The sequence below is a fragment of the Salvelinus namaycush genome, chromosome 35, assembly GCF_016432855.1.
Source record: "Salvelinus namaycush isolate Seneca chromosome 35, SaNama_1.0, whole genome shotgun sequence".
In the NCBI taxonomy this organism is placed as follows: Eukaryota; Metazoa; Chordata; class Actinopteri; order Salmoniformes; family Salmonidae; genus Salvelinus; species Salvelinus namaycush.
In genome coordinates, this window is record NC_052341.1 from 33535025 (window position 1) to 33561671 (window position 26647).

General features: G+C 42.1%; 1 protein-coding gene and 1 pseudogene across 6 annotated transcripts; one reads left to right on the forward strand and one right to left on the reverse strand.

Moving 5' to 3' along the window:
- The first annotated feature begins 1628 nt into the window (after positions 1-1628).
- Positions 1629-12758, forward strand: LOC120030071 (calcium-binding and coiled-coil domain-containing protein 2-like). 6 transcript variants are annotated; one of them, XM_038975389.1, is made up of 21 exons: positions 1629-1742; positions 2229-2404; positions 5585-5687; positions 6096-6194; positions 6676-6836; positions 7034-7159; positions 7264-7386; positions 8000-8125; positions 8219-8341; positions 8740-8855; positions 9029-9098; positions 9203-9265; positions 9373-9495; positions 9921-10036; positions 10170-10239; positions 10386-10550; positions 10635-10823; positions 10992-11087; positions 11200-11371; positions 11503-11528; positions 11866-12758. In XM_038975389.1, the coding sequence occupies exons 2-21, from the start codon at positions 2237-2239 to the stop codon at positions 12142-12144; spliced, it is 2514 nt and encodes an 837-aa protein (XP_038831317.1). In that variant the 5' UTR covers positions 1629-1742; positions 2229-2236; the 3' UTR covers positions 12145-12758. The 6 variants fall into 6 exon arrangements, with proteins under 6 accessions (XP_038831317.1, XP_038831319.1, XP_038831318.1 ...); XM_038975391.1 differs by having other exon boundaries at positions 11937-12758; XM_038975390.1 differs by lacking the exon at positions 6096-6194.
- Positions 12716-22147, reverse strand: LOC120030073 (annotated as a pseudogene).
- Positions 22148-26647: the final 4500 nt, after the last annotated feature.

Here is a 26647-nt window from a genome sequence, read left to right on the forward strand (position 1 = left end):
TTCTTCATCTAGATATGTTAGTGCCACTGAATTAATTCACATTTTTGATGGGAGACCATTACAGAGGAGTGTAAAATGCCTATTTTAGGCTGGATCATGTTGAATTTTATTGTATTGTCTTATGTTTTAGTTCTGTAATGTATTGATTGTTTCTGTCTTCTTAGCCAGGTCTCCCTTGAAAAGGAGACTCTGGGTCTCAATGGGCTTATCCTGGTTAAATAAAGGTTAAATAAATAAATAAAATACATCAACCTCAAAATCAATAAACCACCATGAGAATAAATCCTTCCATAAATCCAATATGGTTCAGAGCAGTGAGAGAAAAAGCCATCACCGGCCTGCAACAGGTGCAAAGAGCATTTCAATGCACCATCCTGTGTCTAATACTACACTATCCTGGCTAGCATCAGAAAGGTTAGGGTTACGCAGTGTGTTTTAAGCTGGTTAATACATTGGGGAGCTGCTGTCTGTCCAACTAGGCTACACACGAGTCACACCTACAGTATCTGATACAGCGCCCAGCAGGAAATCTCCTCTTGTCCACTGAACCAAGGGAACCAGGGAAGCAGAAGGAGAGCAGTGGGCTAGTGTTACCGGAATAGCAGCACCAATGTGTTGCCAGTGATTATGTTATGGCATGGTATCTGCTTCTGCTATAGCAAAATTCTACCCAGTGTATGCCTTTTAAATTTCCATTGGTTGTCATCCTCTATGGCCCTTTTTTCATCTGCTATTGTTTGCCAATAGAAGGAAGCATCCTTGCACCTTCAATCACACCAGCTTGACCAAGACTTCGGGCAAACACAGGAGATTGTTCCATAATTGAACCAACACATCTATATGTAACACTGTTGTTCGTTGCCCCAGAAAACAACGGATTAACCGAGGAGAAGCCTGTTGGCTGCATGCTACATACACATATCTGAGTGAGCTAGGGATTTGGGATTTGGTGCAGGGATTTGAAAGTTGATCCTGATTATCCCCCATCCTGTTATCTATCCTGGGTGACAGTTTATTTTTTGCTTCAGCTGAATTGTCATTGATGAAAACAGAAACAGTCCAGCAACAAGGCTACCTGAACCCCTTTCCAATTGGATAGTGCTATATTGACTAGTGACATGCCGTTAACTGACATCAGCAATATCCACACAGTCACAGCATAAGACCAACCCTTTAATAACGGGGACAGGTCACTATCGCATTTTAAATGAGGGAAGAGGCTATCTCCAATTTCATATTGTGAAATCTCCCCATCTTAAAATAGGCATCCTAAAAAGATCAAAACGGGTTGTTGTAATAACCTCCATTTTCATGTGTAACGGAGCATAATACAATGTAACTGTTACAGACATATTGTTTTGGGTCTAGTGACATTTTTTATTCTTCAGGTCTATTTGATACAAGCGAACAAGATTGTGAAATCTTATTATGATTAGGCTAGTAATCTAGGTAACTGATCACTTTGAATATTTTTGTTCCATTGTCGAGATAAAAGGGAAAGTTAGTATAAGCCCTAGCTGACAGTAGACTGGCCTTTTAAACTCCAAAATCCACTTCTGATTGGCCAATCAGAAGAAACTACATTTCCCAAAGAGGCCTACGGTTGATGACGTTCGTGCACACTTGAAATGAATACCTGGAACAGTATTCTGAGTTGACGTCTGAGTTGCGACCTTTATATATACACAATCTATGGTTGCGACACCGCTGAGTTGAACAGGCAGTAGCAGTCCAAACTTCATGTAAGTTACATTTTTTTTTTGCTAAACTGCATAACACATGTGATCGTAATAATGACAGAATTGCGTTACCTTTCACATGAGTTTTCTTTCCTGTGTTTTATTTGTGGCATTGTATGGTTTATTATGGCTTGATCAAGCATAATAAAACAATAAAACAATCTCGAATAATCTATTGGGCTAGAAGTGTATGTTTGACAATAAAATAAAATCATTCTGTGTTAAATATGGTCTGGTGGGAAGCATAAACATTGCACAACCTATTTTAAAGGAAAGTGAAACTTAGTTTTGCAAACAACGCAATAGTGTTTGCAATTTCTATGCCTTATAATAAACAACCACCCATCGACACTGTGTGCTGCCAGAGAAGATACATAAGTGTTCAGTTGACAACATAAATAATGGTTTATGCAAGTTGCACCCGCTGTTAGTTTTTTTTTGCTCATGTTTGGCCTACGTGTTTTCTTTTTGTTATATTCTCAATTTCAGAACTCAGAATGGAGAGCTTCGAAACTGCAGCCAACATGGAATTGTCAACCAACTTTTCCCAGGTTGTGTTTCAGGAAATCCCCAACTCATATGTGTCAAATGTTGCCTTGACTTGCTGCTACACTCTGACAGCAGCAATCCAACCGAATCCCAGAGACTGGGTGGGGATATTCAAGGTGAGATTATAGACCAATTTGTCATGAATATTCATGAACAATGTTCCCGCTAAATTTTTCCTGGCATTGAGCAAATTTCATGTCTGCTGAGTGCAAACTTGAATGTTATGACAAATCTGTGTAATTTCCAGCATGTGCTTACTGTGAACACTGATGCTGTACCCACTTTAAATTAGTTTCAGACAGTGGGCAAGTAGGCTACTGTGGCTATTTGATCATAATGTAGGCCTACTAGAGTGGCCTATCAAAAAAAAACGAAGGAGAAAATACATCCCATAACATTTTAACATGGAAATAGCTGTTCTATTATTCAGCCTACAATAGCAGTCAAGGCGTGGTGTTCAATGTAGGCCTACATTCCATGAATTTTGAACAAAACATGCAGCGCTTGACATTACCCTGTTTATCCACTTGTCCTTCCAGACAAGGTGACTGAAAATGTGTTGTTTGATGCAGTGTTGGGTAGATTACTTTCTAAATGTAATCCGTTACTAGTTACCTGTCCAAAATTGTAATCGGTAACGTAACTTTTGGATGACCTAAACTCAGTAACGTAATCTGATTACATTCAGTTACTTTTAGATGACATAACCCATCGTTATCTACTACATATAATAATACGATTAAATTATATATTTACATTAAAAACCAATGTCTATCAGAATTAGTCATTTCAATAAATGTTATACCCCTTGATCTTCAAGAATAGGATTTGGAAATATGGAAGTATAGATTAGCCAAATTGTTTTATCTGAGCTTAACCCCAAAACAAAGGACTTATTAGCCAGCTCTACTCTGTTTATGATTTTGTTGTCATGGAGGACTGACTGGGCTCATTGATTCGAGTTGAAAAATGAATGCTGCACTCATGGAATGGCATGCTTTGAGCACTACTGAAAAGTGCTATTTACATGTGAAAAATGAATGCCATATGTTGCATTTGCTATAGGCCTATTGTTTACCTTTTTGTTGGTGACACTTTCATATCTTGATAATATGCAGCTGTTTAAAGGGCAAATCCACAAATGAAACAATAACAAAATGGATTGCCCCGCCTCTTTTTTTGATAAAAAGCTGAGGGAAGACCTGGGTAAATGGTAACCACTCTCAGATTAATAGACAGAGCTATTGATGCAAGGACTGGCCATCCACAATATCAAAAGGATTGTTTTAACCATGTTATGAGGCTATACAGTGTTTGTTTACGTTTACAGTGTTTACAAACATTAGAGTAAAACAAGCTTATATTTCGGGTTCTCATGGAGTGTGACAGTTTAACTAAACTCATGAGGCATTTATAAGTTATATTCTTTAAGAATCAATGGATATATAGATATATACAACATTTATATGTATATTTGTAAGTCCAAAAATGGATGTAGCAACTACAGATTGCCACTTTAAGTCTATCAAAAGTATGCAAGCTTGAGCATGTGTCCATTAGGCCTATGGGTTTATTTATTTTATCAGCATGAATTAGATTGAGCAATAAAAGCCCCACTTTCATTCCATAGGCTGGGATCCGCACTATGCAGCTGTTGCAAGAGCGCATTTTCACTGTCTGTCTACTGGTTTCAAAAACAATGATTGATATGCAGCTTAAACTTCTTGAATTCAACCATTATTGGGTTCAAATACACATTTAGATTTGTGAACAGCAATCCACAACAACCACAATCCATAAGGTGCAAATAGATAAATGAGAGAGCAGCAGTGTGATTCACATCAATGCGCTATGTAGATAACAATAATAAGTGATATCCGTATCGCCGTAGACTACACCACTGCTGTCATCCTTACCTCCAAGCGTTTATTCAAGTTGGATAATCTTTGGATGTTGACAGCAGTCGCACCATTGGAAGACATAGCTTGGACTGTAGCCTACAAAAGCCTATTCCTGCGCTTTTCCTGCCATCCATCAAACACATTTGGTGTGTCATCATAGTGGTCTCTGACTTGTGGTCAGACTCGCTCAGGTGGAACAAACTTAAACTTGCGCCTTTTTTCAAGGCTGATTTGAATGACATTGAGAAAACAGAGAAGTGTCAAATATTGTTTTTCACAAGGATCCTTTCTGAATTTAAAAGTAATCCTCGAAGTAATCTAGTTTTTCAAAAGTATCTGTAATCTGATTACGATATGTTTTCTTGTAACGGATTACAGTGACCTTTTTTTGTAATCCCTTACATGTAATCCTTTACTTCCCAACCCTGGAAACCACTTTACAAAATAAAATGCATTATTATTCCCATACCATTATTACAGAGAATCAGACAAATTATGCTACCTTCTATCTATTGGCTACTTATCTTATTCACACCTGTCTCAAAAAACAACACTGCCCCTTTAAGACAAAAAAAGCTCTTTACCAGACTTTCTTTTAGAAATGTACACGTAAAAACAACACTGCCCCTTTAAGACAAAAAAAGCTCTTTACCAGACTTTCTTTTAGAAATGTACACGTTTCTTTTAGGGAGCAAATCACTCCCCCATTGCTGACTACAAATGATCTATAACTGGGCTAATAACTAACTAGCAAAGGATATGTACAAATGTGCAGACGTGGCTACATGAAGCTCTCGCTTTGATCTCAAAACAAGCACATCTACTGACGACCGCTTATGCTGTAAATATAGTCCAGTTCAAAGTCAATGGCACAGATCCATATATGGCAATGGTCTATTTGCATATAGTACTACTGCAGCTCTGTTTGGTTATGCCATAACGGTCTGTGTAGAGTACAGCTGAGTCGTGAGTGTCAATGCAATAGAATCCTACTCCGATGCGTAGTTCGTTTTGTATACTAAGCCTTGCAAAGTTAGTTTTGTGTCGGTATGTTGCATCGAAAGTGGCTAATATTGCGTGGATTTGATCACAATTCCCACAGTTAAAGGGAAACGTTGATAGTGTTAACTAAGGGGGAAAACTCTAGAAAGTTGAGTGAAGTTCTTCTCTGCATCTGCTGATATTTCTTCTGCACAGCAGTCCCGGGGAGCTGCGCACCCACTCGCAGTTAAGAGGGAACATTGTTCATGTGTGATCGGTTCAATCTGAGATTATGATATAGTTTGTATTTCCACAAAGTAAATAACCTATATTACACAATAAATATCCAGTCTGGAATGTCTCTCTATATGTTGTCAGTCATAAATATGTTATAACTGGTGTATCATTGTGCAGGTGGGCTGGAGCACCACAAAGGATTATCACACATTTGTGTGGGTAGAACCATCATTGGATCTGATAGGACTGGAGACAGTCAGAAAACAAGTGCTTTTTACTGGTAAGACTATGTGTGGATTTTATCCTCAAACTTTTCAACTGACATGAACTTTGATATGAATTATTGTGATCAATTTATACTGAACAAAAATATAAAACGCAACATGCAACTATTATTTCAAAGATTTTACTGAGTTACAGTTCATATAAGGAAATGCATTAGGCCCTAATGTATGGATTTCACATGACTGGGAATACAGATATGCGTCTGTTGATCACAGATAGCTTTAGATTTTTTTTTTTTTTTTTTTAAAGAAGGTAGGGGCGTGGATCAGAATACCAGTCAGTATCTGGTGTGACCACCATTTGCCTAATACAGCGCGACACATCTCCTTCGCATAGAGTTGATCAGGCTGTTGATTGTGCCCTGTGGAATGTTGACCCTCTCCTCTTCAATGGCTGTGCAAAGTTGCTGGATATTGGCGGAGCCTGGAACACGCTGTCATACATGTCGTCATACACGTCGATCCAGAGCATCCCAAGTATGCTCAAATGGGTGACATTTCTGGTGAGTATGCAGGCCAAGGAAGAACTGGGATTATCATGCTAAAACATGAATGGCACAACAATGGGCCTCAGGATTTTGTCAAGGTATCTCTGTCAATTCAAATTGCGATCGATAAAATGCAATTGTGTTTATTGTCCGTAGTTTATGCCTGCCCATACCATAACCCCACCACCACGGGGCACTCTGTTCACAACGTTGACATCCCAGAAATGCTCACTAACAGGGATGTAAAACAGATTTGTGCACAACATTTTAGAGAAACAAGCTTTTCGTGCACATGGAACATTTCTGGGATCATTTATTTCAGCTTATGACCAACACTTTACATGTTGCATTTATATTTTTGTTCAGTGTGTAAGTTACTTCTTTTTTTTTTATATGATACCTGTAGGCCAATGTTAACTTTACATTTTTATTTGATATTAAAGTGATCAATATTATGCAGGGGATTACACTGACAATGATATTGTGATTCTGATAGCATACTACTTGCCAAAGGATGACTCAGCATTCTATCAGTTCTGCTATGTTGATAGCAATGGCCAAGTTAGAGGAGCCAGCACCCCCTTCTGCTTTAAAACCCCAGGGGAACAAAGCACAGACTGCAGCCTTGAAAATGACCTCTTGGTTATCATAACTCAGGTACAACACAATCCACCATATCTAACATTGATTGTGTTTTGAAGACCATGCTTGAAATACTTGTCTTACAAATGCAGCACACTCTGTTTGGCTTGCTTAGTGACTGGGTCAAGGTGAGGATGTTCCTCGCAAATTTATTTTGCTAAAATGATCCATAGGAGGTTATGTATGTACATGATTTGCATCTCTGAATCTAGGAAAAGGTAGAGCAACGTGAGAGGGAGAAAGAAGAGCTGGTCATGGAGTTGGGGCAACTGAAAGAACAAAATGAGACTCTGAGAAATGCTCTGAAAGAGCAACAGCAAGAGATTGATCACCTCAAGGTTTGTTTTCAAGTTATTTGTTCCAACAGCGGGTCATTTCTAGCCCCTAGTCATGTGTGAGAATAAAAATGTGAGGCAACAGAATTGTAACATTATTTCTGCAGCTGTCAAATGAGGAACTATACCAGGCAGATGGGAACACGGAGAATAAGCAGGAGAATGCAAGAAAGCATGAAGAACTGACACAGAACACTAAACTAATGGATGACTCACACAGAGGGCAGGAGGTAATATTTGGTCCATTTTGTGTCTTTAACACACTGATCACAAACCATCTGACAACTAAGAAACAACATATTGAAACATCAATGCTTTTGAACATAACTTGTCTTGGTGGAACTACACTGAGTTTACAAAACATTAGGAACACCTGCTCTTTCCATGACAGATTGACCAGGTGAATTCAGGTGAAAGCTACGATCCCTTATTGATTGTTAAATCCACTTCAAATCAGTGTGAAATGAAGGGGAGGAGACAGGTTAAAGGAGGGTTTTTAAGCCTTGAGACATGAATTGTGTATGTGTGCCATTTAGAGGGTGAATGGGTAAGACAAAAGATGTGCCTTTGAACGGAGTATGATAGTAGGTGCCAGGTGCACTGGTTTGAGTGTATCAAGAACTGCAACGCTGCTGGGTTTTTCACGCTCAAGTTTCCCGTGTGTATCAAGAATGGTCCATGCCTTGATTAATTGAGGCTATTCCGAGGGCAAAAGGGGGAGCAACTCAATATTAGAAAGGTGTTCCTAATGTTTTGTACACTCAGTGTATACTTTATGGATAGATGGAACTATCCAAACAAATTAAGAGGTTATGGACATGATTTAAGCATCTCTGAATCTAGGAACAGGTGGGAAAAAGTGAGAGGGAGAAAGAAGAGCTGACCATGGAGTTGGGGCAACTGAAAGAGCAAAATGAGACTCTGACATGTGCCCTAAAGGAGCTGCAGCAAGAGATTGATCACCTCAAGGTTTGTTTGCATGTCTTTTCTTTCCACAAGCAGTTGTACTTCTAGCCCCTAAATCAGGTTGAGAGGGTGATGAATTGTATATTGTGTCTGTAGGAATCCAAAAAGGAACTGGTACAGTTAGTGAGCAAACTGGAGCGGCAGCAACAGAATACTAGAGAGCATGAAGAACTGGCAAAGAATGCCAAATCATTGGATGAATCACAGAGAGGACAGGAGGTAACTGTTGCAAACCAATTTCCCATTTGTGATTACTAATACTTATTCTATTAATAGAGTGAATTTGTATCTGTGGTAACAAAATATCTGATCTGACAGCTGTAGGCTATGCATCTAAAAAAAACATCAATGCTTTTCATTGTAACAACCTCTTTTTCCACTTTCTCTGTATTCATGTCTTGTTTCTGTCTCCTTGTCTTGTTTCTAACTGTTTCTTTCCATGAATGGCTGCAGTCTCTGACCCCCATTCATGAAAAATATTTGGGGAATTTAGTGTCAAAACATGTGACAGCTGTATGTATACAATCAATATTTTTCAACGCTACTACTTGTTTTCCTCATTTTCAGTCTGCTGGTCGTGTATCTAACTTGCTATTTCTTTTCATGAATGGCTGCAGTCTCTGACCCCTATTTGTGAGAAATATGAAAGAGCGTTGATCAAGATCAAACAGCTAAAGAAAGAACGAGAGGTGTTAAGAGGAAAAGTTGAGGTCCAAAGTGTGGAGATCGCACAGTGAGTCATTCTTGTCTGGAGCAATCCATTCAATGCATGGCAACATAGTCTCCCCTACAGAACACCGCTCCAGTGATTTTAAAATCAAATATTCTCTCATGATATCATCTGGTTTTGCAATGTTTTGACAATTGTGTCACTTGATGTGGTTCCCTATGCTCCTGTGTATACAGGCTGAGCCCAAGGCTCAAAGAATCTGAGCGGGAGTCACACAGACTGAAGGCTCACATTCAGCTTTTACAGGTCTGCACAACCAGCAAAGTAATATAATGTGAACAAATGCCTGTAACCCACAGCGTTTTAAAATGCGAAACTCAGACAATCCAATCATAGATTTTCATTTCCAGGTGGATCTCCAGAGCAGTAAGAAAGAGAAGAAGTGTTCTGCCCTAAAGGAGCAACAGCAAGAGGTTGACCACCTTAAGGCTTGTTTCCAAGTTGTTTGTTCCAACAGATGTCTTCTTTCTAGCCCCTAAATCAGGTTGAGAGGGTGATGAATTGTATATTGTTTCTGTAGGAATCCAAAGAGGAACTGTTACAGGTAGTGAGCAAACTGGAGCGGCAGCAACAGAATACTAGAGAGCATGAAGAACTGGCACAGAATGCTAAATCAATGGATGAATCACAGAGAGGACAGGAGGTAGCTGTCGCAAACAACTTTCCCATTTTGGACTACTAAACTACCAGTACTACTACAGCTAATTGTCAGTAGTAGTAAAAAAAAACATCCAATCTGACAGCTATAGGCTATACAGCTGAATACCATCGCTGAATACCATCAATGCTTTTCAATGCAACAACCAACTTTTTCCACTTTCTCTGTCTTCTTGTCTTGTTTCTGTCTCCTTGTCTTGTTTCTAACTGTTTCTTTCCATGAATGGCTCCAGTCTCTGACCCCTATTCATGAAACATATTTGATGAATATAGTGTCAAAACATGTGACAGCTGTATGTATACCATAAATATATATTTATTTCAATAATACTTCTATTCTTCCCCCCCCCCACTTTCTCTGTCTCCCTGTCATGTATGTAACTTCCCATTTCTTTTCACAAATGACTGCAGTCTCTGACAACTATTTGTGAGAAATATGAACGAGCGTTGATCACGATCAAACAGCTGAAGAAGGAGCGAGAGGAGTTGAAAGGAAAGATTGAGGTCCAAAGTGTGGAAATTGCACAGTGAGTCATTCTTGTCTCGAGTTATTCATGGGGACATAGCTATCTAGTACAATACCTTTCCAGTCATATCATCACTTTTAGGATATTTCTTTACACTATGTGGTTCCACATGCCCCTGTGTCTGTGTAAATAGGCTGAGCCCAAGACTCAAAGAATCTGAGCAGGAGTCCCACAAACTGAAGGATCATATTCAGCTTCTACAGGTCAGCAAACTCCACAAAGTAATCAAATGTGAATGAATACCTGTAACGCAAACTCTTTGAATGAATTGGCCAACAAGTATTTCAATGTCAGAGTGCTTTCTTTTGATTGGAGAAAAACAATAATATAATCTCATGACCCTTTCCAGGTGGATCTCCAGAGCAGTGAGAAGGAGAAGCTTTCTGCAGCGCTGCACAGAGTGTGTGGTGTCACACATGATCTACAGGACCTGAAGACTGAGAACAAGGCATTACGTAGAAGCCTGTCAGAGCAGGAGCAGCAGCCACTGCAGATGGTGGACAGTGATTGGAAGGTGTGAGCAAGTTGCTAAAAGGACCATGTCCTTCCCCCTACAAACCATTGTGCAATGTAATTCTGTAGTATTGTGTGTCTACAGGAGCAATACCAAGCCCTTCTTGGTCAGCTGGAGGAGGCTCAGACACAGTTGCACAAGGAGTTGCAGGCTTCCAACAATACCCGCAAACGTGCAGAGCAAGCAGAAAGGGAACTGGAGGAGCTCAAGGAGTGCATGGAGAGCACGGCCATGACGTCTGATCAGACAAAGCAGGAGCGCAGCAAACTAGAGGTGCTTTGAGAATCTTACACTATTAAAGTTTCCAATCCAGCGACAATTTTTGCTAACCAATATGTTGTTTGTTCTATGAAGTTAGTTGACCCGTGAGAAGAAATGAACAGAGAACACACTAACCTTGTTCTCTTGGCTGATCACAAGTTGCCTGTTTTCTCCTCTCAGATGCAACTTTCAGAGTTAAACGAAATCATTGAGGAGAAAGAAAACATGGCAGAGATCGCTAAAGTAGAGAAAGAGGAGTTGTCCAGAGAGAATCAGGTGATTTCTATGAATTGTGCTACTATTTACTAGTCATTGAATTATTTACTTTACAATAAAATTAGGGACATTTGCTTACCTTGAGGTTTTTCCAATATATTCCGTCTGGCAGGATCTCAAAAGAGATATTGAAAGACTTCGCAAGGAATTTGATGACGTCCAGGCTGCTCCAGTGCCCATGCAGTATCCCAACCCTTATGGCTCTTCAACTGACCCTACCCCCAATAAGGAGCAGCAGCAAGAGGCTGACTCTCTCCACTTTGGGAACCCATATGAAACCCCAGGTAATCCCAATTGTCCAGCTATTGGGAAGCCTCACCTAAATATTCCTAAACGAACACCACTTGTGCCTCACGGACACACCTTGAAAAAAATAACACGTTCAATTATGACTGACATACGATTCTGTTTGCAGGCACGGCTACAAACCTGGAGGAAGAGGTATGTCAAGTCATTCCTATGGTACACATGGTATTAATACAGATTACAACAACATACACAAGTGATTTGGGATCGAAGGGTTGACTTCATACTGCTCTATCCACAATCATTTCTGTCCTACGGTACAGTTAACGCGATCCAGTCTAGATACAATATTATTACCACTTAAGACCTGTGCCTGTGTAACCAATGTGAAATGGCTAGCTAGTTAGCGGTGGTGCGCGCTAATAGCCTTTCAAACGGTGACGTCACTCGCCTTGAGACCTTGAAGTAGTGGCGGCTTTTGTGGAGCGATGGGTAACGATGCTTCGTGGGTGACTGTTGTTGATGTGTGCAGAGGGTCCCTGGTTCGCGCCCGGGTCGGGGCGAGGGGACGGACGTAAAGTTAAACTGTTACCTGTCCCATAGTTGTCCTTGGAGTGTCGTCACTGCCATGAGTCCTTCCCTGGCATCACCCAGGACGAGCTGGAGCTGCACGAACACAGCCACAGAGCGTGCCCCTTCTGCACCCTCATCTGTGACGGAATGGAGCAGGCTTTATATGAAGACCACGTCTACAGCCATGAGGTGTAGAGATGCTACTTCCTCACAAACCGGAGAGTTGTTTGTGAGTTGACTACTCATTCAAAAAATTTAAAAAGCTGATACTCTACTAATTATTTAGTAAGGGGGGAGGGCAAATAAATATGGGCTAACAACCAATCTAGGATATTATATAAATAACATGTTCATTACGGTAAATGTCCTCTTACCTGGTCAAATAAGTTAAGAATTAAATGTCTGGTAAATCCGTAGCTAATTTATTTAGCCTGAAATGTATCATACTATATCAGAGATTTGTTTGATGGCACTTCATTTTGGTCTTGGAGTAGAATTTTGCCTCCATTGCTGGGTGATAGGAATGTATTGCTTTGCTATTTAATGGTTTCCTATGTTTACTCCGTTATAATCTCTGCTGAACTGTTTACTTTGCGTAATTACACTATACTGACTTTCTGCCCTTAAACCTCCTGCAAATATGTATACATAACGTGTTGCATAATAGAGTCAAACAATTAATGGTCAAATGATGCCATCTGAAAATGAAATGGTTCAAATGGGATTCATGTGGGAAGCAACAAATAAAGTTGTCTTCACAGTTGTGTTGACATGGAAGTACACATTGTTTTGTATCATGAACTGCAATATGCAAAGAATTACTCTGTTTTAATAAAAGGTCATTGCATAGAATGAAACTGTATAACAAATCCATGATTGACAACTGCCACAGAAAACATAACATTTAACCTAGTTTTCATCACCACAATCACTGATGGGAAGCAAGATGTGTACCTACCCTTGAAGTTATATACACCCCACTACAATTCAGGACATTTGCAACAAGCACACATTGTTCATCAAAAAGTCCCCCCGACTTCCCAAAAATGCTATTTTTCTTAAGGCGTCATCTGATTGGCCTCTTCAGGTGTGACATCAAGGGAAGTCAGCTCCGAGAAGAGGGCTGGCAGCCAATACTGTGGCTCTCCAGAAGCTTGGGAATCCAACCATGCCAAGCCCTCTTTCAACAGGTGTTCCTAGAACAACAAGGAGTGTGTTAGGATGGTGGGTAAGGAGCCAGATACTTGCTAAAAGGTTGAACGTACATATCATTAGGATCATAAGAAAATCCATACATAAATTGTTAAGATAGTAAGAAAAGACGTGTGAAACATGAAATGTAAACGTACAAAACCTGTGTTACGACTATGAATGAACATTTACACTTTTCCAATTCTTACTTTACGTCTCCCTTTACTCGGTTAATCTTTTTTTTATGCGTACAAACTTTTGTCAGTAATATGGGCATCTGCAAAGGACATGAACTGAATGTAGCTCGTCAATCAAGCAACTCTAGCCCAGATGTTCGTTGCTTTGCAGCTTCAGGTTTCATTTATAAAATAAAAGTCTAGAGCTTCTTTTAGAACTGCATCCAATAATGACATACCAGTAGATTATGTGGTATAGGCTTGTGCCTTCAGCAAATTACTTGTGTGAGAATGATAAATATAAAGAAGAACCTTGTCTAGAATAACCGCCTGAGCTGCAAAATAGAATGTAAATATGATTTAGGCTAGGCCTATTCCGCTCTCTAAATATGCCATGCTGTTGTGTTATATAATTGCCATATAATTGCATAATACATATTTATAGCTGCGTGGCGGTATTGTGGTGATCATGTAACCTAATGAATCACACGTTTTCCCAGATTTTAAGAGCACGGGCTGTAGGCCTTATATTAGACATTTTGACTGTTGTATTAGTGAATTCCACTCGGTATGTAGGCTTGTTATAGCCATTTGCGTTGCTCACCCCAATCACACAGAGGCTATATCCATATCAATAAATAAGACAAAACAAAATATTGATTAATATAACCTGTCCTGAGTGTTAGTAGTTGCCATTCTCCAATAACACAGACCCCAAAGTGAATCAGGGGGAGAAAAATAGATTTATTTGAAGAGGACAAATCATAGATGTTATGCTGGGAGGTACAGTTGAAGTCGGAAGTTTACATACACCTTAGCCAGATACATTTAAACTCAGTTTTCCACAATTCCTGACATTTAATCCCAGTAAAAATTTCATGTCTTAGGTCAGTTAGGAGCATCACTCTATTTTAAGAATGTGAAATGTCAAAATAATAGTAGAGAGAATGATTTATTTCAGCTTTCATTTCTTTCATCACATTCCCAGTGGGTCAGAAGCTTACATACACTCAATTAGTTTTTGGTAGCATTGCCTTTAAATTGTTTAACTTGGGTCAAACATTTCAGGTAGCCTTCCACAAGCTTCCCACAATAAGTTGGGTGAATTTTGGCCCGTTCCTCCTGGCAGAGCTGGTGTACACGAGTCAGGTTTGCACACGCTTGATCAGTTCTGCACACAAATATTCTATAGGATTGAGGTCAGGGCTTTGTAATGTCCACTCCAATACCTTGACTTTGTTGTCCTTAAGCCATTTTGCCACAACTTTGGCAGTATGCTTGATGTCATTGTCCATTTGGAAGACCCATTTGTAACCAATCTTTAACTTCCTGACTGATGTCTTGAGATGTTGCTTCAAAATATCCACATAATTTTCCATCCTGATGATGCCATTTATTTTGTGAAGTGCACCAGTCCCTCCTGCAGCAAACCACCCCCACAACATGATGCTGCCACCCCCCTGCTTCACAGTTGAGATACTTTTGTATCTATATCTTCACAATGTCCTTTGCTGTTGTTCTGGGATTGATTTGCACTTTTCGCACCAAAGTACGTTCATCTCTAGGAGACAGAACGCGTCTCCTTCCTGATGGCTGCGTGGTCCCATGGTGTTTATACTTGCATACTATTGTTTGTACAGATGAACATGGTAGCTTCAGGCATTGGAAAATTGCTCCCAAGGATGAACCAGACTTGTGGAGGTCAACAATTTCTTTTCTGAGGTGTTGGCTGATTTCTTTTGATTTTCCCATGATGTCAAGCAAAGAGGCACTGAGTTTGAAGGTAGGCCTTGAAATACATCCACAGGTACACCTCAAATTTACTCAAATGATGTCAAGAAGCTTCTAAAGCCATGACATAATTTTCAGGAATTTTACAAGCTGTTTAAAGGCATTAAAGGCACAGTCAACTTAGTGTATATAAACTTCTGACCCACTGGAATTGTGATACAGTGAATTATAAGTGAAATAATCTTTCTGTAAACAATTGTTGGAAAATTGACTTGTGTCGTACACAAAGTAGATGTCCTAACCGACTTGCCAAAACTATAGTTTGTTAACAAGAAATGTGTGGAGTGGTTTAAAAACTAGTTTTAATGACTCCAAACTAAGTGTATGTAAACTTCTGACTTCAACTGTAGATGGTAGATGTTCATTCCCCCTGTCCTCAGCTTTTCTCCACAGAACAAAGAAGCAGGATGCCACTTATAACCCCACACCCTAGCCTGGGGTTGACCGATCAGAAGTCCTTGCAGTACAACTGGGCCAATGGCCAAATAACAAGTATCCTGCTCCAGACTCAATGTACAGACCGATGAAAACGTGGCACACATTTATACATTTTTTCACCTTTATTTAACCAGGTAGGCAAGTTGACAACAAGTTCTCATTTACAATTGCGACCTGGCCAAGATAAAGCAAAGCAGTTCGACACATACAACAACACAGAGTTACACATGGAGTAAAACAAACATACAGTCAATAATACAGTAGAAAAATAAGTCTATATAGAATGTGAGCAAATGAGGTGAGATAAGGGAGGTAAAGGCAAAAAAAAGGCCATGGTGGCGAAGTAAATACAATATAGCAAGTAAAACACTGGAATGGTAGATTTGCAGTGGACGAATGTGCAAAGTAGAGATATAAATAATGGTTTGCAAAGGAGCAAAATAAATAAATAAATACAGTAGGGGGAGAGGTAGTTGTTTGGGCAAATTATAGATCGGCTATGTACAGGTGCAGTAATCTATTAGCTGCTCTGACAGCTGGTGCTTAAAGCTAGTGAGGGAGATAAGTGTTTCCAGTTTCAGAGATTTTTGTAGTTCATTCCAGTCATTGGCAGCAGAGAACTGGAAGGAGAGGCGGCCAAAGGAAGAATTGGTTTTGGGGGTGACCAGAGCGATATACCTGCTGGAGCGCGTGCTACAGGTGGGTGCTGCTATGGTGACCAGCGAGCTGAGATAAGGGGGGGACTTTACCTAGCAGGGTCTTGTAGATGACCTGGAGCCAGTGGGTTTGGCGACGAGTATGAAGCGAGGGCCAGCCAACGAGAGTGTACAGGTCACAGTGGTGGGTAGTATATGGGGCTTTGGTGACAAAACGGATGGCACTGTGATAGACTGCATCCAATTTATTGAGTAGGGTATCGGAGGCTATTTTGTAAATGACATCGCCGAAGTCGAGGATGAGTGAAGGATGCTTTGTTGCGAAATAGGAAGCCAATTCTAGATTTAACTTTGGATTGGAGATGTTTGATGTGAGTATGGAAGGAGAGTTTACAGTCTAACCAGACACCTAGGTATTTGTAGTTGTCCACATATTCTAAGTCAGAACCATTCAGAGTAGAGATGTTGGACTGGCGGGCAGGTGCAGGCAGCGATCGGTTGAAGAGCATGCATTTAGTTTTACTTGCATTTAAGAGCAATTGGAGGCCACGGAAGGAGAGTTGTATGGCATTGAAGCTCGTCTGGAGGGTTGTTAACACAGTGTCCAAAGAAGGGCCAGACGTATACCGAATGGTGTCGTCTGCGTAGAGGTGGATCAGAGACTCACAAGCAACAAGAGCGACATCATTGATGTATACAGAGAAGAGAGTCGGTCCAAGAATTGAACCCTGTGGCACCCCCATAGAGACTGCCAGAGGCCCGGACAACAGGACCTCCGATTTGACACACTGAACTCTATCAGAGAAGTAGTTGGTGAACCAGGCGAGGCAATCATTTGAGAAACCAAGGCTATCGAGTCTGCCGATGAAGATGTGGTGATTGACAGAGTCGGTCAATGAATACGCCTGCACAGTATTTTTCTTATCGATGGCGGTTAGGATATCGTTTAGGACCTTGAGCGTGTCTGAGGTGCACCCATGACCAGCTCTGAAATGAGATTGCATAGCGGAGAAGGTATGGTGGGATTCGAAATGGTCGGTAATCTGTTTGTTGACTTGGATTTCGAAGACCTTAGAACGGCAGGGAAGGATAGATATAGGTCTGTAGCAGTTTGGGTCAAGAGTGTCCCCCCCCCCCTTTGAAGAGGGGGATGACCGCAGCTGCTTTCCAATCTTTGGGAATCTCAGACGACACGAAAGAGAGTTTGAACAGGCTAGTAATAGGGGTTGCAACAATTTCAGCAGATAATTTTAAAAAGGGTCCAGATTGTCTAGCCCGGTTGATTTGTAGGGGTCCAGATTTTTCAGCTCTTTCAGAACATCAGCTGACTGGATTTGGGAGAAGGAGAAATGGGGAAGGCTTGGGCGAGTTGCTGTGGGGGGTGCAGTGCTGTTGACCGGGGTAGGGGTAGCCAGGTGGAAAGCATGGCCAGCAGTAGAAAAATGCTTAGTGAAATTCTCAATTATAGTGGATTTGTCGGTGGTGACAGTGTTTCCTGTCCTCAGCGCAGTGTGCAGCTGGGAGGAGGTGTTCTTATTCTCCATGGACTTTACAGTGTCCCAGAACTCTTTTGAGTTTGTGTTGCAGGAAGCTAGCCTTGGCTTTTCTAATTGCCTGTGTATATTGGTTTCTAGCTTCCCTGAAAAGTTGCATATCACGGGGGCTGTTCGATGCTAATGCAGAACGCCATAGGATGTTTTTGTGTTGGTTAAGGGCAGTCAGGTCTGGAGAGAACCAAGGGCTATATCTGTTCCTGATTCTACATTTCTTGAATGGGGCATGCTTATTTAAGATGGTGAGGAAGGCATTCAAAAAAAATAACCAGGCATCCTCTACTGACGGAATAAGGTCAATATCATTCCAGGATACCCCGGCCAGGTCGATTAGAAAAGCATGCTCGCTGAAGTGTTTCAGGGAGCGTTTGACAGTGATGAGTGGAGGTCGTTTGACCGCTGACCCATTACGGATGTAGGCAATGAGGCAGTGATCGCTGAGATCTTGGTTGAAAACAGCAGAGGTGTATTTAGAGGGCAAGTTGGTTAGGATGATATCTATAAGGGTGCCCGTGTTTACGGCTTTGGGGTGGTACCTGGTAGGTTCATTGATAATTTGTGTGAGATTGAGGGCATCAAGCTTAGATTGTAGGATGGCTGGGGTGTTAAGCATGTTCCAGTTTAGGTCGCCTAGCAGCACGAGCTCTGAAGATAGATGGGGGGCAATCAGTTCACATATGGTGTCCAGAGCACAGCTGGGGGCAGAGGGTGGTCTATAGCAGGCGGCAACGGTGAGAGACTTGTTTTTAGAGAGGTGGATTTTTAAAAGTAGAAGTTCAAATTGCTTGGGTACAGACCTGAATAGTAGGACAGAACTCTGCAGGCTTTCTTTGCAGTAGATTGCAACACCGCCCCCTTTGGCCGTTTATCTTGTCTGAAAATGTTGTAGTTAGGAATGGAGATTTCAGAATTTTTGGTGGTCTTCCTAAGCCAGGATTCAGACACGGCTAGAACATCCAGGTTGGCAGAGTGTGCTAAAGCAGTGAATAAAACAAACTTAGGGAGGAGGCTTCTATTGTTAACATGCATGAAACCAAGGCTATTACAGTTACAGAAGTCATCAAAAGAGAGCGCCTGGGGAATAGGAGTAGAGCTAGGCACTGCAGGGCCTGGATTCACCTCTACATCACCAGAAGAACAGAGGAGTAAGATAAGGGTACGGCTAAAAGCTATGAGAATTGGTCGTCTAGAACATCCGGAACTTTGCACCTCCTTCAGGGTTATCTCCGATTAATGCCCTCCTTGCCTGGTCCATGAGTTTCATTATAACTGGTAGATACTACTGGTTATGATTGCAGACAGAACCCAGAGAATGGGACGGTGCAATATTGAATTAGTCATATTTTGATAAGGTGCATGCATGGGGATGTCCACGTCACCCAGAGATATGTCCATGCTGTAGAGATACACCTAGCGGACTGAAACTTCACTGTTGTAGGCAAAGTACAGCTAGTGCTATCTAGACTTGCTCTGGCAAAAAAATCCATTACATTAGCTACCTAAATGTGAAGTAAACTCAACTGACGAGTAATAGAGAATGGAGACTTTTAACTTGAAAACATGTGTTATGCTTGTTCGGGTAGCACTCCTCACAGGCCGTTTGGTGTACGTTTTTTTTGTTGGCGAGATAAAACTGCCAAAACTCTGAAAGCTCTTATTGTACGTCAGAATTGCAACACAATATTTGTTCAAGCCTAAAATGTTAGTCCGTAATCGTAACATGGTGTTTTTATGTTCACAGATTAATTTTCACATGTACGTTCACTTTTACGCATGGCTTTTCTTACAATCCTAACGATACGTACGTTCAACCTTTTGGCAAGTATCTGGCTCCATAGGTGGGGAGCGAAAACAAAAATCAAGAACCATGGTTCTATGGTCCTTTGTCAATCCTAATTAGTGTGTAGCTAACAATTTCCTTCTGTAAAATATCCTCCTCCCAGTGTTGTGTTCGAGACCACATAAACCAGAGCAAATCGAGACCGAGTCAAGACCAAGACCCGGGAGGGCAGCGAGACCAAGTCAAGACCAGAAAAATGTGAGTCCAATTCAAGACAATGGTTGTAATTGTGTCAAATCGCCACCATAATAAGAGTTCAAAATGTGTTCATATTTCAGAAGTACATATGGATTCTTTAGAAACTGAGTGGTGAAAAAATGCATGCCGATAACTGAATTCAGTTGCATAACTGAATACATTCAACCTAAATGTGTCTTCCTCATTTAACCCAATCCCTCAGAGGTCCAGGGGTCTGCTTTAACCGACGTCCATGTCATCAGCTCCCGGGGAGCATCTGTTTTTGGGGGTTAACTGCCTTGGTCAAGGGCAGAACAGCAGATTCTGAACCAGCGACCTTTCGGTTACTGGCCCAACGCTCTTATCACTAGGCTACCTGCCACTAACACTGACAGATCTATAATAGATAATAGGATGAAATATGTTACAACTTCCCCAAGTCTCCCCTTACTGATTGTGTGAAATTTGGACGTTCACCATCTCCCCCACTCTTCTCTACCACCAAATCAAGGAAATTCTGACAAAGTTTAATGATATTTCTCAACGATAGTAAAGGATATTTATGTGTCATGAAAGGAGTGTGGATATTTGGCCTGGCGAAGCAGTTTTATGGGCTGACAATGGGAGCTGATAATTAGGAATTTTTCCCTCCGCTGGTCTCTGGCAAGAAATTACGAGTCCTCATTGTACGAGAGAGAGTCAAGACCAAGTAAAAATATATCCGACACAGAGACAAGACCAAGACTACAACACAGCCTTCTCCTAAACTTACCAGCACATGACAGACACGCTCTCGCGTGAGAGACTCTCTGATCTCACTCACTGAAACGTAGCCCTTCTTCTGATTAGGTAGACACACGATACAGATTCAAAAGGTGAAATTAAGGATTACCTCAGCCAGCTGAAGTACCACAGTGTGGTCCATGTTGAGCTCTGCTGGCACTGACTGCACAAGGTAAGAGCTTCCAACAGGAATCATCCCAAAGCCGTTCCCCATGGCTTTCAGCTTCTTTATGGCCCGCACCAAGTCATCTCTGGAGTGGAGAATAGAGATACAATTTCAACTTCATAACGAAATTGCACAAAAGTGTATGAATAGTTGTGTGCATTATTGTATTAAATATGATCATAAATGTTGACTTTCTGCATTTCTTAGGAGACACAATTGAATGTATCATTTCAAATATTTGTCTGATGGTACTCACTGGCTCACATCCTGAGCAAATTTCCCCCTTCCCTTCAACACTCTGTGATAGAGCTCATCCAGAGTAATAAGTCCTAAAACAGAGATAAAACATAAATGAAAGGCACATTACAAATGCAGTGTTTTGCTATGACTATGTTCCAAAGAAGTCTCACCCCCATTTATGTGTTTCAGGGCCAGACATACTTCAATGATCTGCACACCCAGCTCGTAATAGATGTCACCCACACCAAGCATCTCTGATCAAAAGCCTTTGCCAGCTGTCAATGACACAGAAAACCCTCAACTGGTTGCGTTTCAATTCATTGAATATATACAACGCATGAACCTTATGGAGCATGCATAAAAAATTACTAAGGAACATTCAATACCCTTAGCTAATGGGCTGCTAGAGCAAAAAAAACGACACAGTTGTGATCCTCACAGGCCAGTGGGTCGACTCCAATGGTGGCACACATCTCCTGGAACTGAACCCGGAACTGGGAACTCTTACGGATCTCTTGTTTGTGCTTTCTGGCAAATTCCTCAAAGTTAGATTTGAAGGTCTTCAGCTGTTTTGGCATCTGAAAGACCATGATGGTTAGATCTTTCTACAATGGCAGCAAGTTGATTACCTACATGGATTAAATAGCATTCCAAAGTAGACACACTTGCACACCCACACGACTTATTGGGCTTACCTGAACAATTTGATCCTCTGCTAGAACATTCATAAATGACACCGGAAGTATGTCTTTATACTTGACCTACAGAAAATATATATTGTTTTGGCTAAGATGTTTGTATTTCTTGCTGCTAATGAACATGACTGCAATGTCATGACTTGATTATTTACATTTTGTAGATGGGCACATTCATCTATAGACGACATGACGGCAAACAAATTACCTCTGCAAGCTTCTTTTTGGCGATAGCTCCCGCACCTACTCCTCTCCTATGCATCTTGTTTGTGTCAAAAAAATGACTAAAGTTAGCTAGCAAAAAGATGACACTACTACTGTTATGCTAGCTAGCTAGTTTCCAGTTGAACGGTCAAAGTAACATGCTAGTTCGCAAAATGCTTTTTTGGCTATTGCAGCCACGTGATGAGTGTCGGCATTCCGTAGCTATTCAATAATACTTTCCATGCACACATCTCTGAAATCGACTAATATTACACTCTTTGTGACATTTGAGAGCTAACTGACTACGCTTGCTTCCTTACCCGGAAGTAACTTCTCCTTCTTTGGGATTGCGTTTGCAAAACGCATCCAACTTTCAAGGTGCATACACTGCCACCTACTGTACTGGAGTGTGAGGGAAGTCACGGTCTAACTACATGAAATTCTCTTAATTAGTCCTGTTCCTCTAAGAAGGAGAAATAGAGCCCTAGACACCACTTCCCTCCCCCGAAATACACCACCCAAACCCCAACCCTTTCACACAATCTCTCCCCATCTATGTCATACAATTCCCAAAACATCAACACATGCTCCACCGTTTCCTCCACTAAACACTCATCACACAGACCTGTTTCATGTCTCCCTATCATCCACAACATGGCATTCAAACCTGTGTGCCCAAACCGTAGTCTACTCCACACAACTTCCTCTCTCCCACATCCCATACTCCCCACCTCTTCATTTACTGACTGATGCATGCTATAAAATTGCCTCCCCTTACTACCAGCATCCCACTCCCTTTGCCTAAGATTGAGCCCTTTAGCCCAGAATAAGGACTTGACTTCCTAGTGGTACATTTATTACATATTTTTTTTTCATTATTAAAGTGGCTAGAGATGAGTCAGTATGTTGGCAGCAGCCACTCAATGTTAGTGATGGCTGTTTAACAGTCTGATGGCCTTGAGATAGAAGCTGTTTTTCAGTCTCTCGGTCCCCGCTTTGATGCACCTGTATTGACCTCGCCTTCTGGATGATAGCGGGGTGAACAGGCAGTGGCTCGGGTGGTTGTTGTCCTTGATGATCTTTTTGGCCTTCCTGTGACATCGGGTAGTGTAGGTGTCCTGGAGGGCAGGTAGTTTGCCCCCGGTGATGCATTGTGCAGACCTCACTACCCTCTGGAGAGCCTTACGGTTGTAGGCGGAGCAGTTGCCGTACCAGGCGGTGATGCAGCCCGACAGGATGCTCTCGATTGTGCATTGGTAAAAGTTTGTGAGTGTTTTTGGTGACAAGCCAAATTTCTTCAGCCTCCTGAGGTTGAAGAGGCGCTGCTGCGCCTTCTTCACCACGCTGTCTGTGTGGGTGGACCATTTCAGTTTGTCCGTGATGTGTACGCCGAGGAACTTAAAACTTTCCACCTTCTCCACTGCTGTCCCGTCGATGTGGATAGGGGGCTGCTCCCTCTCCTGTTTCCTGAAGTCCACGATCATCTCCTTTGTTTTGTTGACGTTGAGTGTGAGGTTATTTTCCTGACATCACACTCCGAGGGCCCTCACCTCCTCCCTGTAGGCCGTCTCGTCGTTGTTGGTAATCAAGCCCACTACTGTTGTGTCGTCTGCAAACTTGATGATTGAGTTGGAAGCGTGCATGGCCACGCAGTCATGGGTGAACAGGGAGTACAGGAGAGGGCTGAGAACGCACCCTTGTGTGGCCCCAGTGTTGAGGATCAGCAGAGTGGAGATGTTGTTACCTACCCTCACCACCTGGGGGCGGCCCATCAGGAAGTCCAGGACCCAGTTGCACAGGGCGGGGTCGAGACCCTGGGTCTCGAGCTTAATGACGAGTTTGGAGGGTACTATGGTGTTAAATGCTGAGCTGTAGTCAATGAACAGCATTCTTACATAGGTATTCCGCTTATCCAGATGGGTTAGGGCAGTGTGCAGTGTGATTGCGATTGCGTCGTCTGTGGGCCTATTAGGGCGGTAAGCAAATTGGAGTAGGTCTAGGGTGTCAGGTAGGGTGGAGGTGATATGGTCCTTGACTAGTCTCTCAAAGCACTTCATGATGACGGAAGTGAGTGCTACGGGGCAATAGTCATTTAGCTCAGTTACCTTCGCTTTCTTGGGAACAGGAACAATGGTGGCCCTCTTGAAGCATGTGGGAACAGTAGACTGGGATAAGGATTGATTGAATATGTCCGTAAACACACCAGCCAGCTGGTCTGCGCATCCTCTGAGGACACGGCTGGGGATGCCGTCTGGGCTGGCAGCCTTGCAAGGGTTAACACATTTAAATGTTTTACTCACGTTGGCTGTAGTGAAGGAGAGCTCGCAGGTTTTGGTAGTGGGCCGTGTCAGTGGCACTGTGTTGTCCTCAAAGCGAGCAAAGAAGTTGTTTAGTTTGTCTGGGAGCAAGACATCGTGGTCCGTGACGGGGCTGGTTTTCCTTTTGTAGTCCGTGATTGACTGTAGACCCTGCCACATACCTCTTGTGTCTGAGCCGTTGAATTGCGACTCTACTTTGTCTCTATACTGACGCTTAGCTTGTTTGTTTGCCTTGCGGAGGGAATAGCTACACGGTTTGTATTCGGTCATGTTTCCGGTCACCTTGCCCTGATTAAAAGCAGTGGTTCGTGCTTTCAGTTTTGCGCGAATGCTGCCATCAATCCACGGTTTCTGGTTGGGGAATGTTTTAATAGAAGCTGTGGGTACAACATCACCGATGCACTTGCTAATAAACTCGCGCACCGAATCAGCGCATTCATCAATGTTATTGTCTGACGCTATGATGAACATATCACAGTGCACGTGATCGAAGCAATCTTGAAGCATGGAATCCGAGAACAGCGTTGAGCAGACCTGATCACGGGCGCTTCCTGTTTTAGTTTCTGTCTATAGGCTGGGAGCAACAAAATGGAGTCGTGGTCAGATTTTCCGAAAGGAGGGCGGGGAGGGCTTTATATGCGTTGCGGTAGTTTAGAATAACAATGATCCAGGGTTTTGCCAGCCCGGGTCGCGCATTCGATATGCTGATCAAATTTAGGGAGCCTTGTTTTCAGATTAGCCTCAAACCTATAATCATGGCCATCAACTCTGCCGCATACATTGACACAATCAGTTAACCACTTACATACTCTAACATTGAAACATGGGATATACATCCCAGCCCCCACCCTTTCACTGACTGGATCCTTTGAACCGTCTGTTTATATCCTCAAAAACAAATAAAGCTAATTATCTATACATCTCTCCACACACCATCTCAAGTCTTCACCCCATTCTCTCCTGCCCTCAATCATGTCCACATCTTCACTTGGTTTTCGAAACAGCCAAGCAGGAACATTCCCCAATGCAATTGCCAGCCCTATCTCTCTCCCCCAGTCAATATTCTACTACCGTATGCCCTCTGCTTATCCCCTCCTCGCTCCCAGCATTCCCAGGTTGCCGTGACCGCAGGATGTCCTTCTGAACTCCCTTTCAACCTCGTCCAGTAGGCTAATGATGTTTGTCCTGCCTTATCCTCAGTGGCAGTTCCCCACTATCCATCTGCAAAGCCTTAACAGATGTCGTCCTGAAGGCACCCACACACAATTTCAGGGCCCTTGACTGTATCCTATCCAGCCGCTGTAGTACTGTTTGGGCTGCCGATCCATATACAAAAGCACCCATAATCCAAACATGACATGATCAATGCCTGGTACATATACAACAGTGTTTGTCTATCCAACCCCCAACCATAACCTGCCATTGCTTTCATGCGGTTCAGCACCTTCCTACACTTAATTAGAATATACTCAACATGTCTCTTCCACATATGCCTCTTATCAAACCACATACCTAAATACTTAAATCCAGACACCCTATCTATATCCTGACCCTACATTTGCAGCCTAACATATTTAACCTTCCTCCTAGAAAACACCATAAAGCAGGACATGGCCACACACATCCTAAACCCCCATGTTAGAGAACAATCATCCACAACTCCCACAGTATCTAGCATCTTCCTCATCACATATTTCACATTCCCACCTCTCTTCCATACAGCCCCATCATCAGCATACAATGCCACACCCATTCCCTGTCCCACCTCCTTAAATATGTAATATATCATCAAGGTGAACAGCACAGGAGTAATGACACTTCGCTGTGGAGTACCACTGTCCACTTCAAACCGCATTGACAATTCTGACCCCACCCTCACCCGTATGACTCTATCGAACAAGTCCATGATCCAGTTATACAGACGTCCCCCAATGCACTCAACTTGATCAACAACCCTTCCCTCCACATGGTATCGTAAGCTGTCTCAATGTCAAAATACACAACACTCCTCTTTTATTAGAAAGAGGAGGAAGGGAAGCGCTACTAAGGTACACTATAGTATATTTTGGTAGATAGAAGGTGCTCTTTGGTAAAAGGTGTAAATTGGTCATCAAAAAGAAAGGAGGACCTAGGCACTCTTCATATAATTAATTAAAATGCCTTTATTAGTATGGCATGTTCAATAGAAACAAAGTTGTTTAAAAACCGACGCGTTTCGGCTGCATGGCAATGAAGACTACCCCATGGCAAGGCACTACAAGTCCTTACACCATAGCAACCCTGCCTCCCTACAAGCTATGGGTATTGATCATGTTCCGGCCTCTATTAGAAAAGGGGACCGTCTTAAACAGTTAAACCAAAGGGAAAGTTTTTGAATTTACAAACTACAGGCCACTAAGTACCCTGGTTTAAATGAAGATATGGATTTCTCACCCTTCCTGTAGGGTCGTGATGGGTCCATTTGCTGTCATCTAGTGGACATTTTGCTCAATTGCCCTCAGCTATGTTTGGAC

Bases quoted from the DNA above. Each gene is read 5' to 3' on its own strand.
- LOC120030071 (XM_038975389.1), top strand. From the start codon at position 2,237: ATGGAGAGCTTCGAAACTGCAGCCAACATGGAATTGTCAACCAACTTT. The intron at 8,126-8,218 runs GTTTGTTTGCAT...TTGTGTCTGTAG, and splicing joins AAGAGATTGATCACCTCAAG to GAATCCAAAAAGGAACTGGT. The intron at 8,856-9,028 runs GTGAGTCATTCT...CTGTGTATACAG, and splicing joins CAAAGTGTGGAGATCGCACA to GCTGAGCCCAAGGCTCAAAG.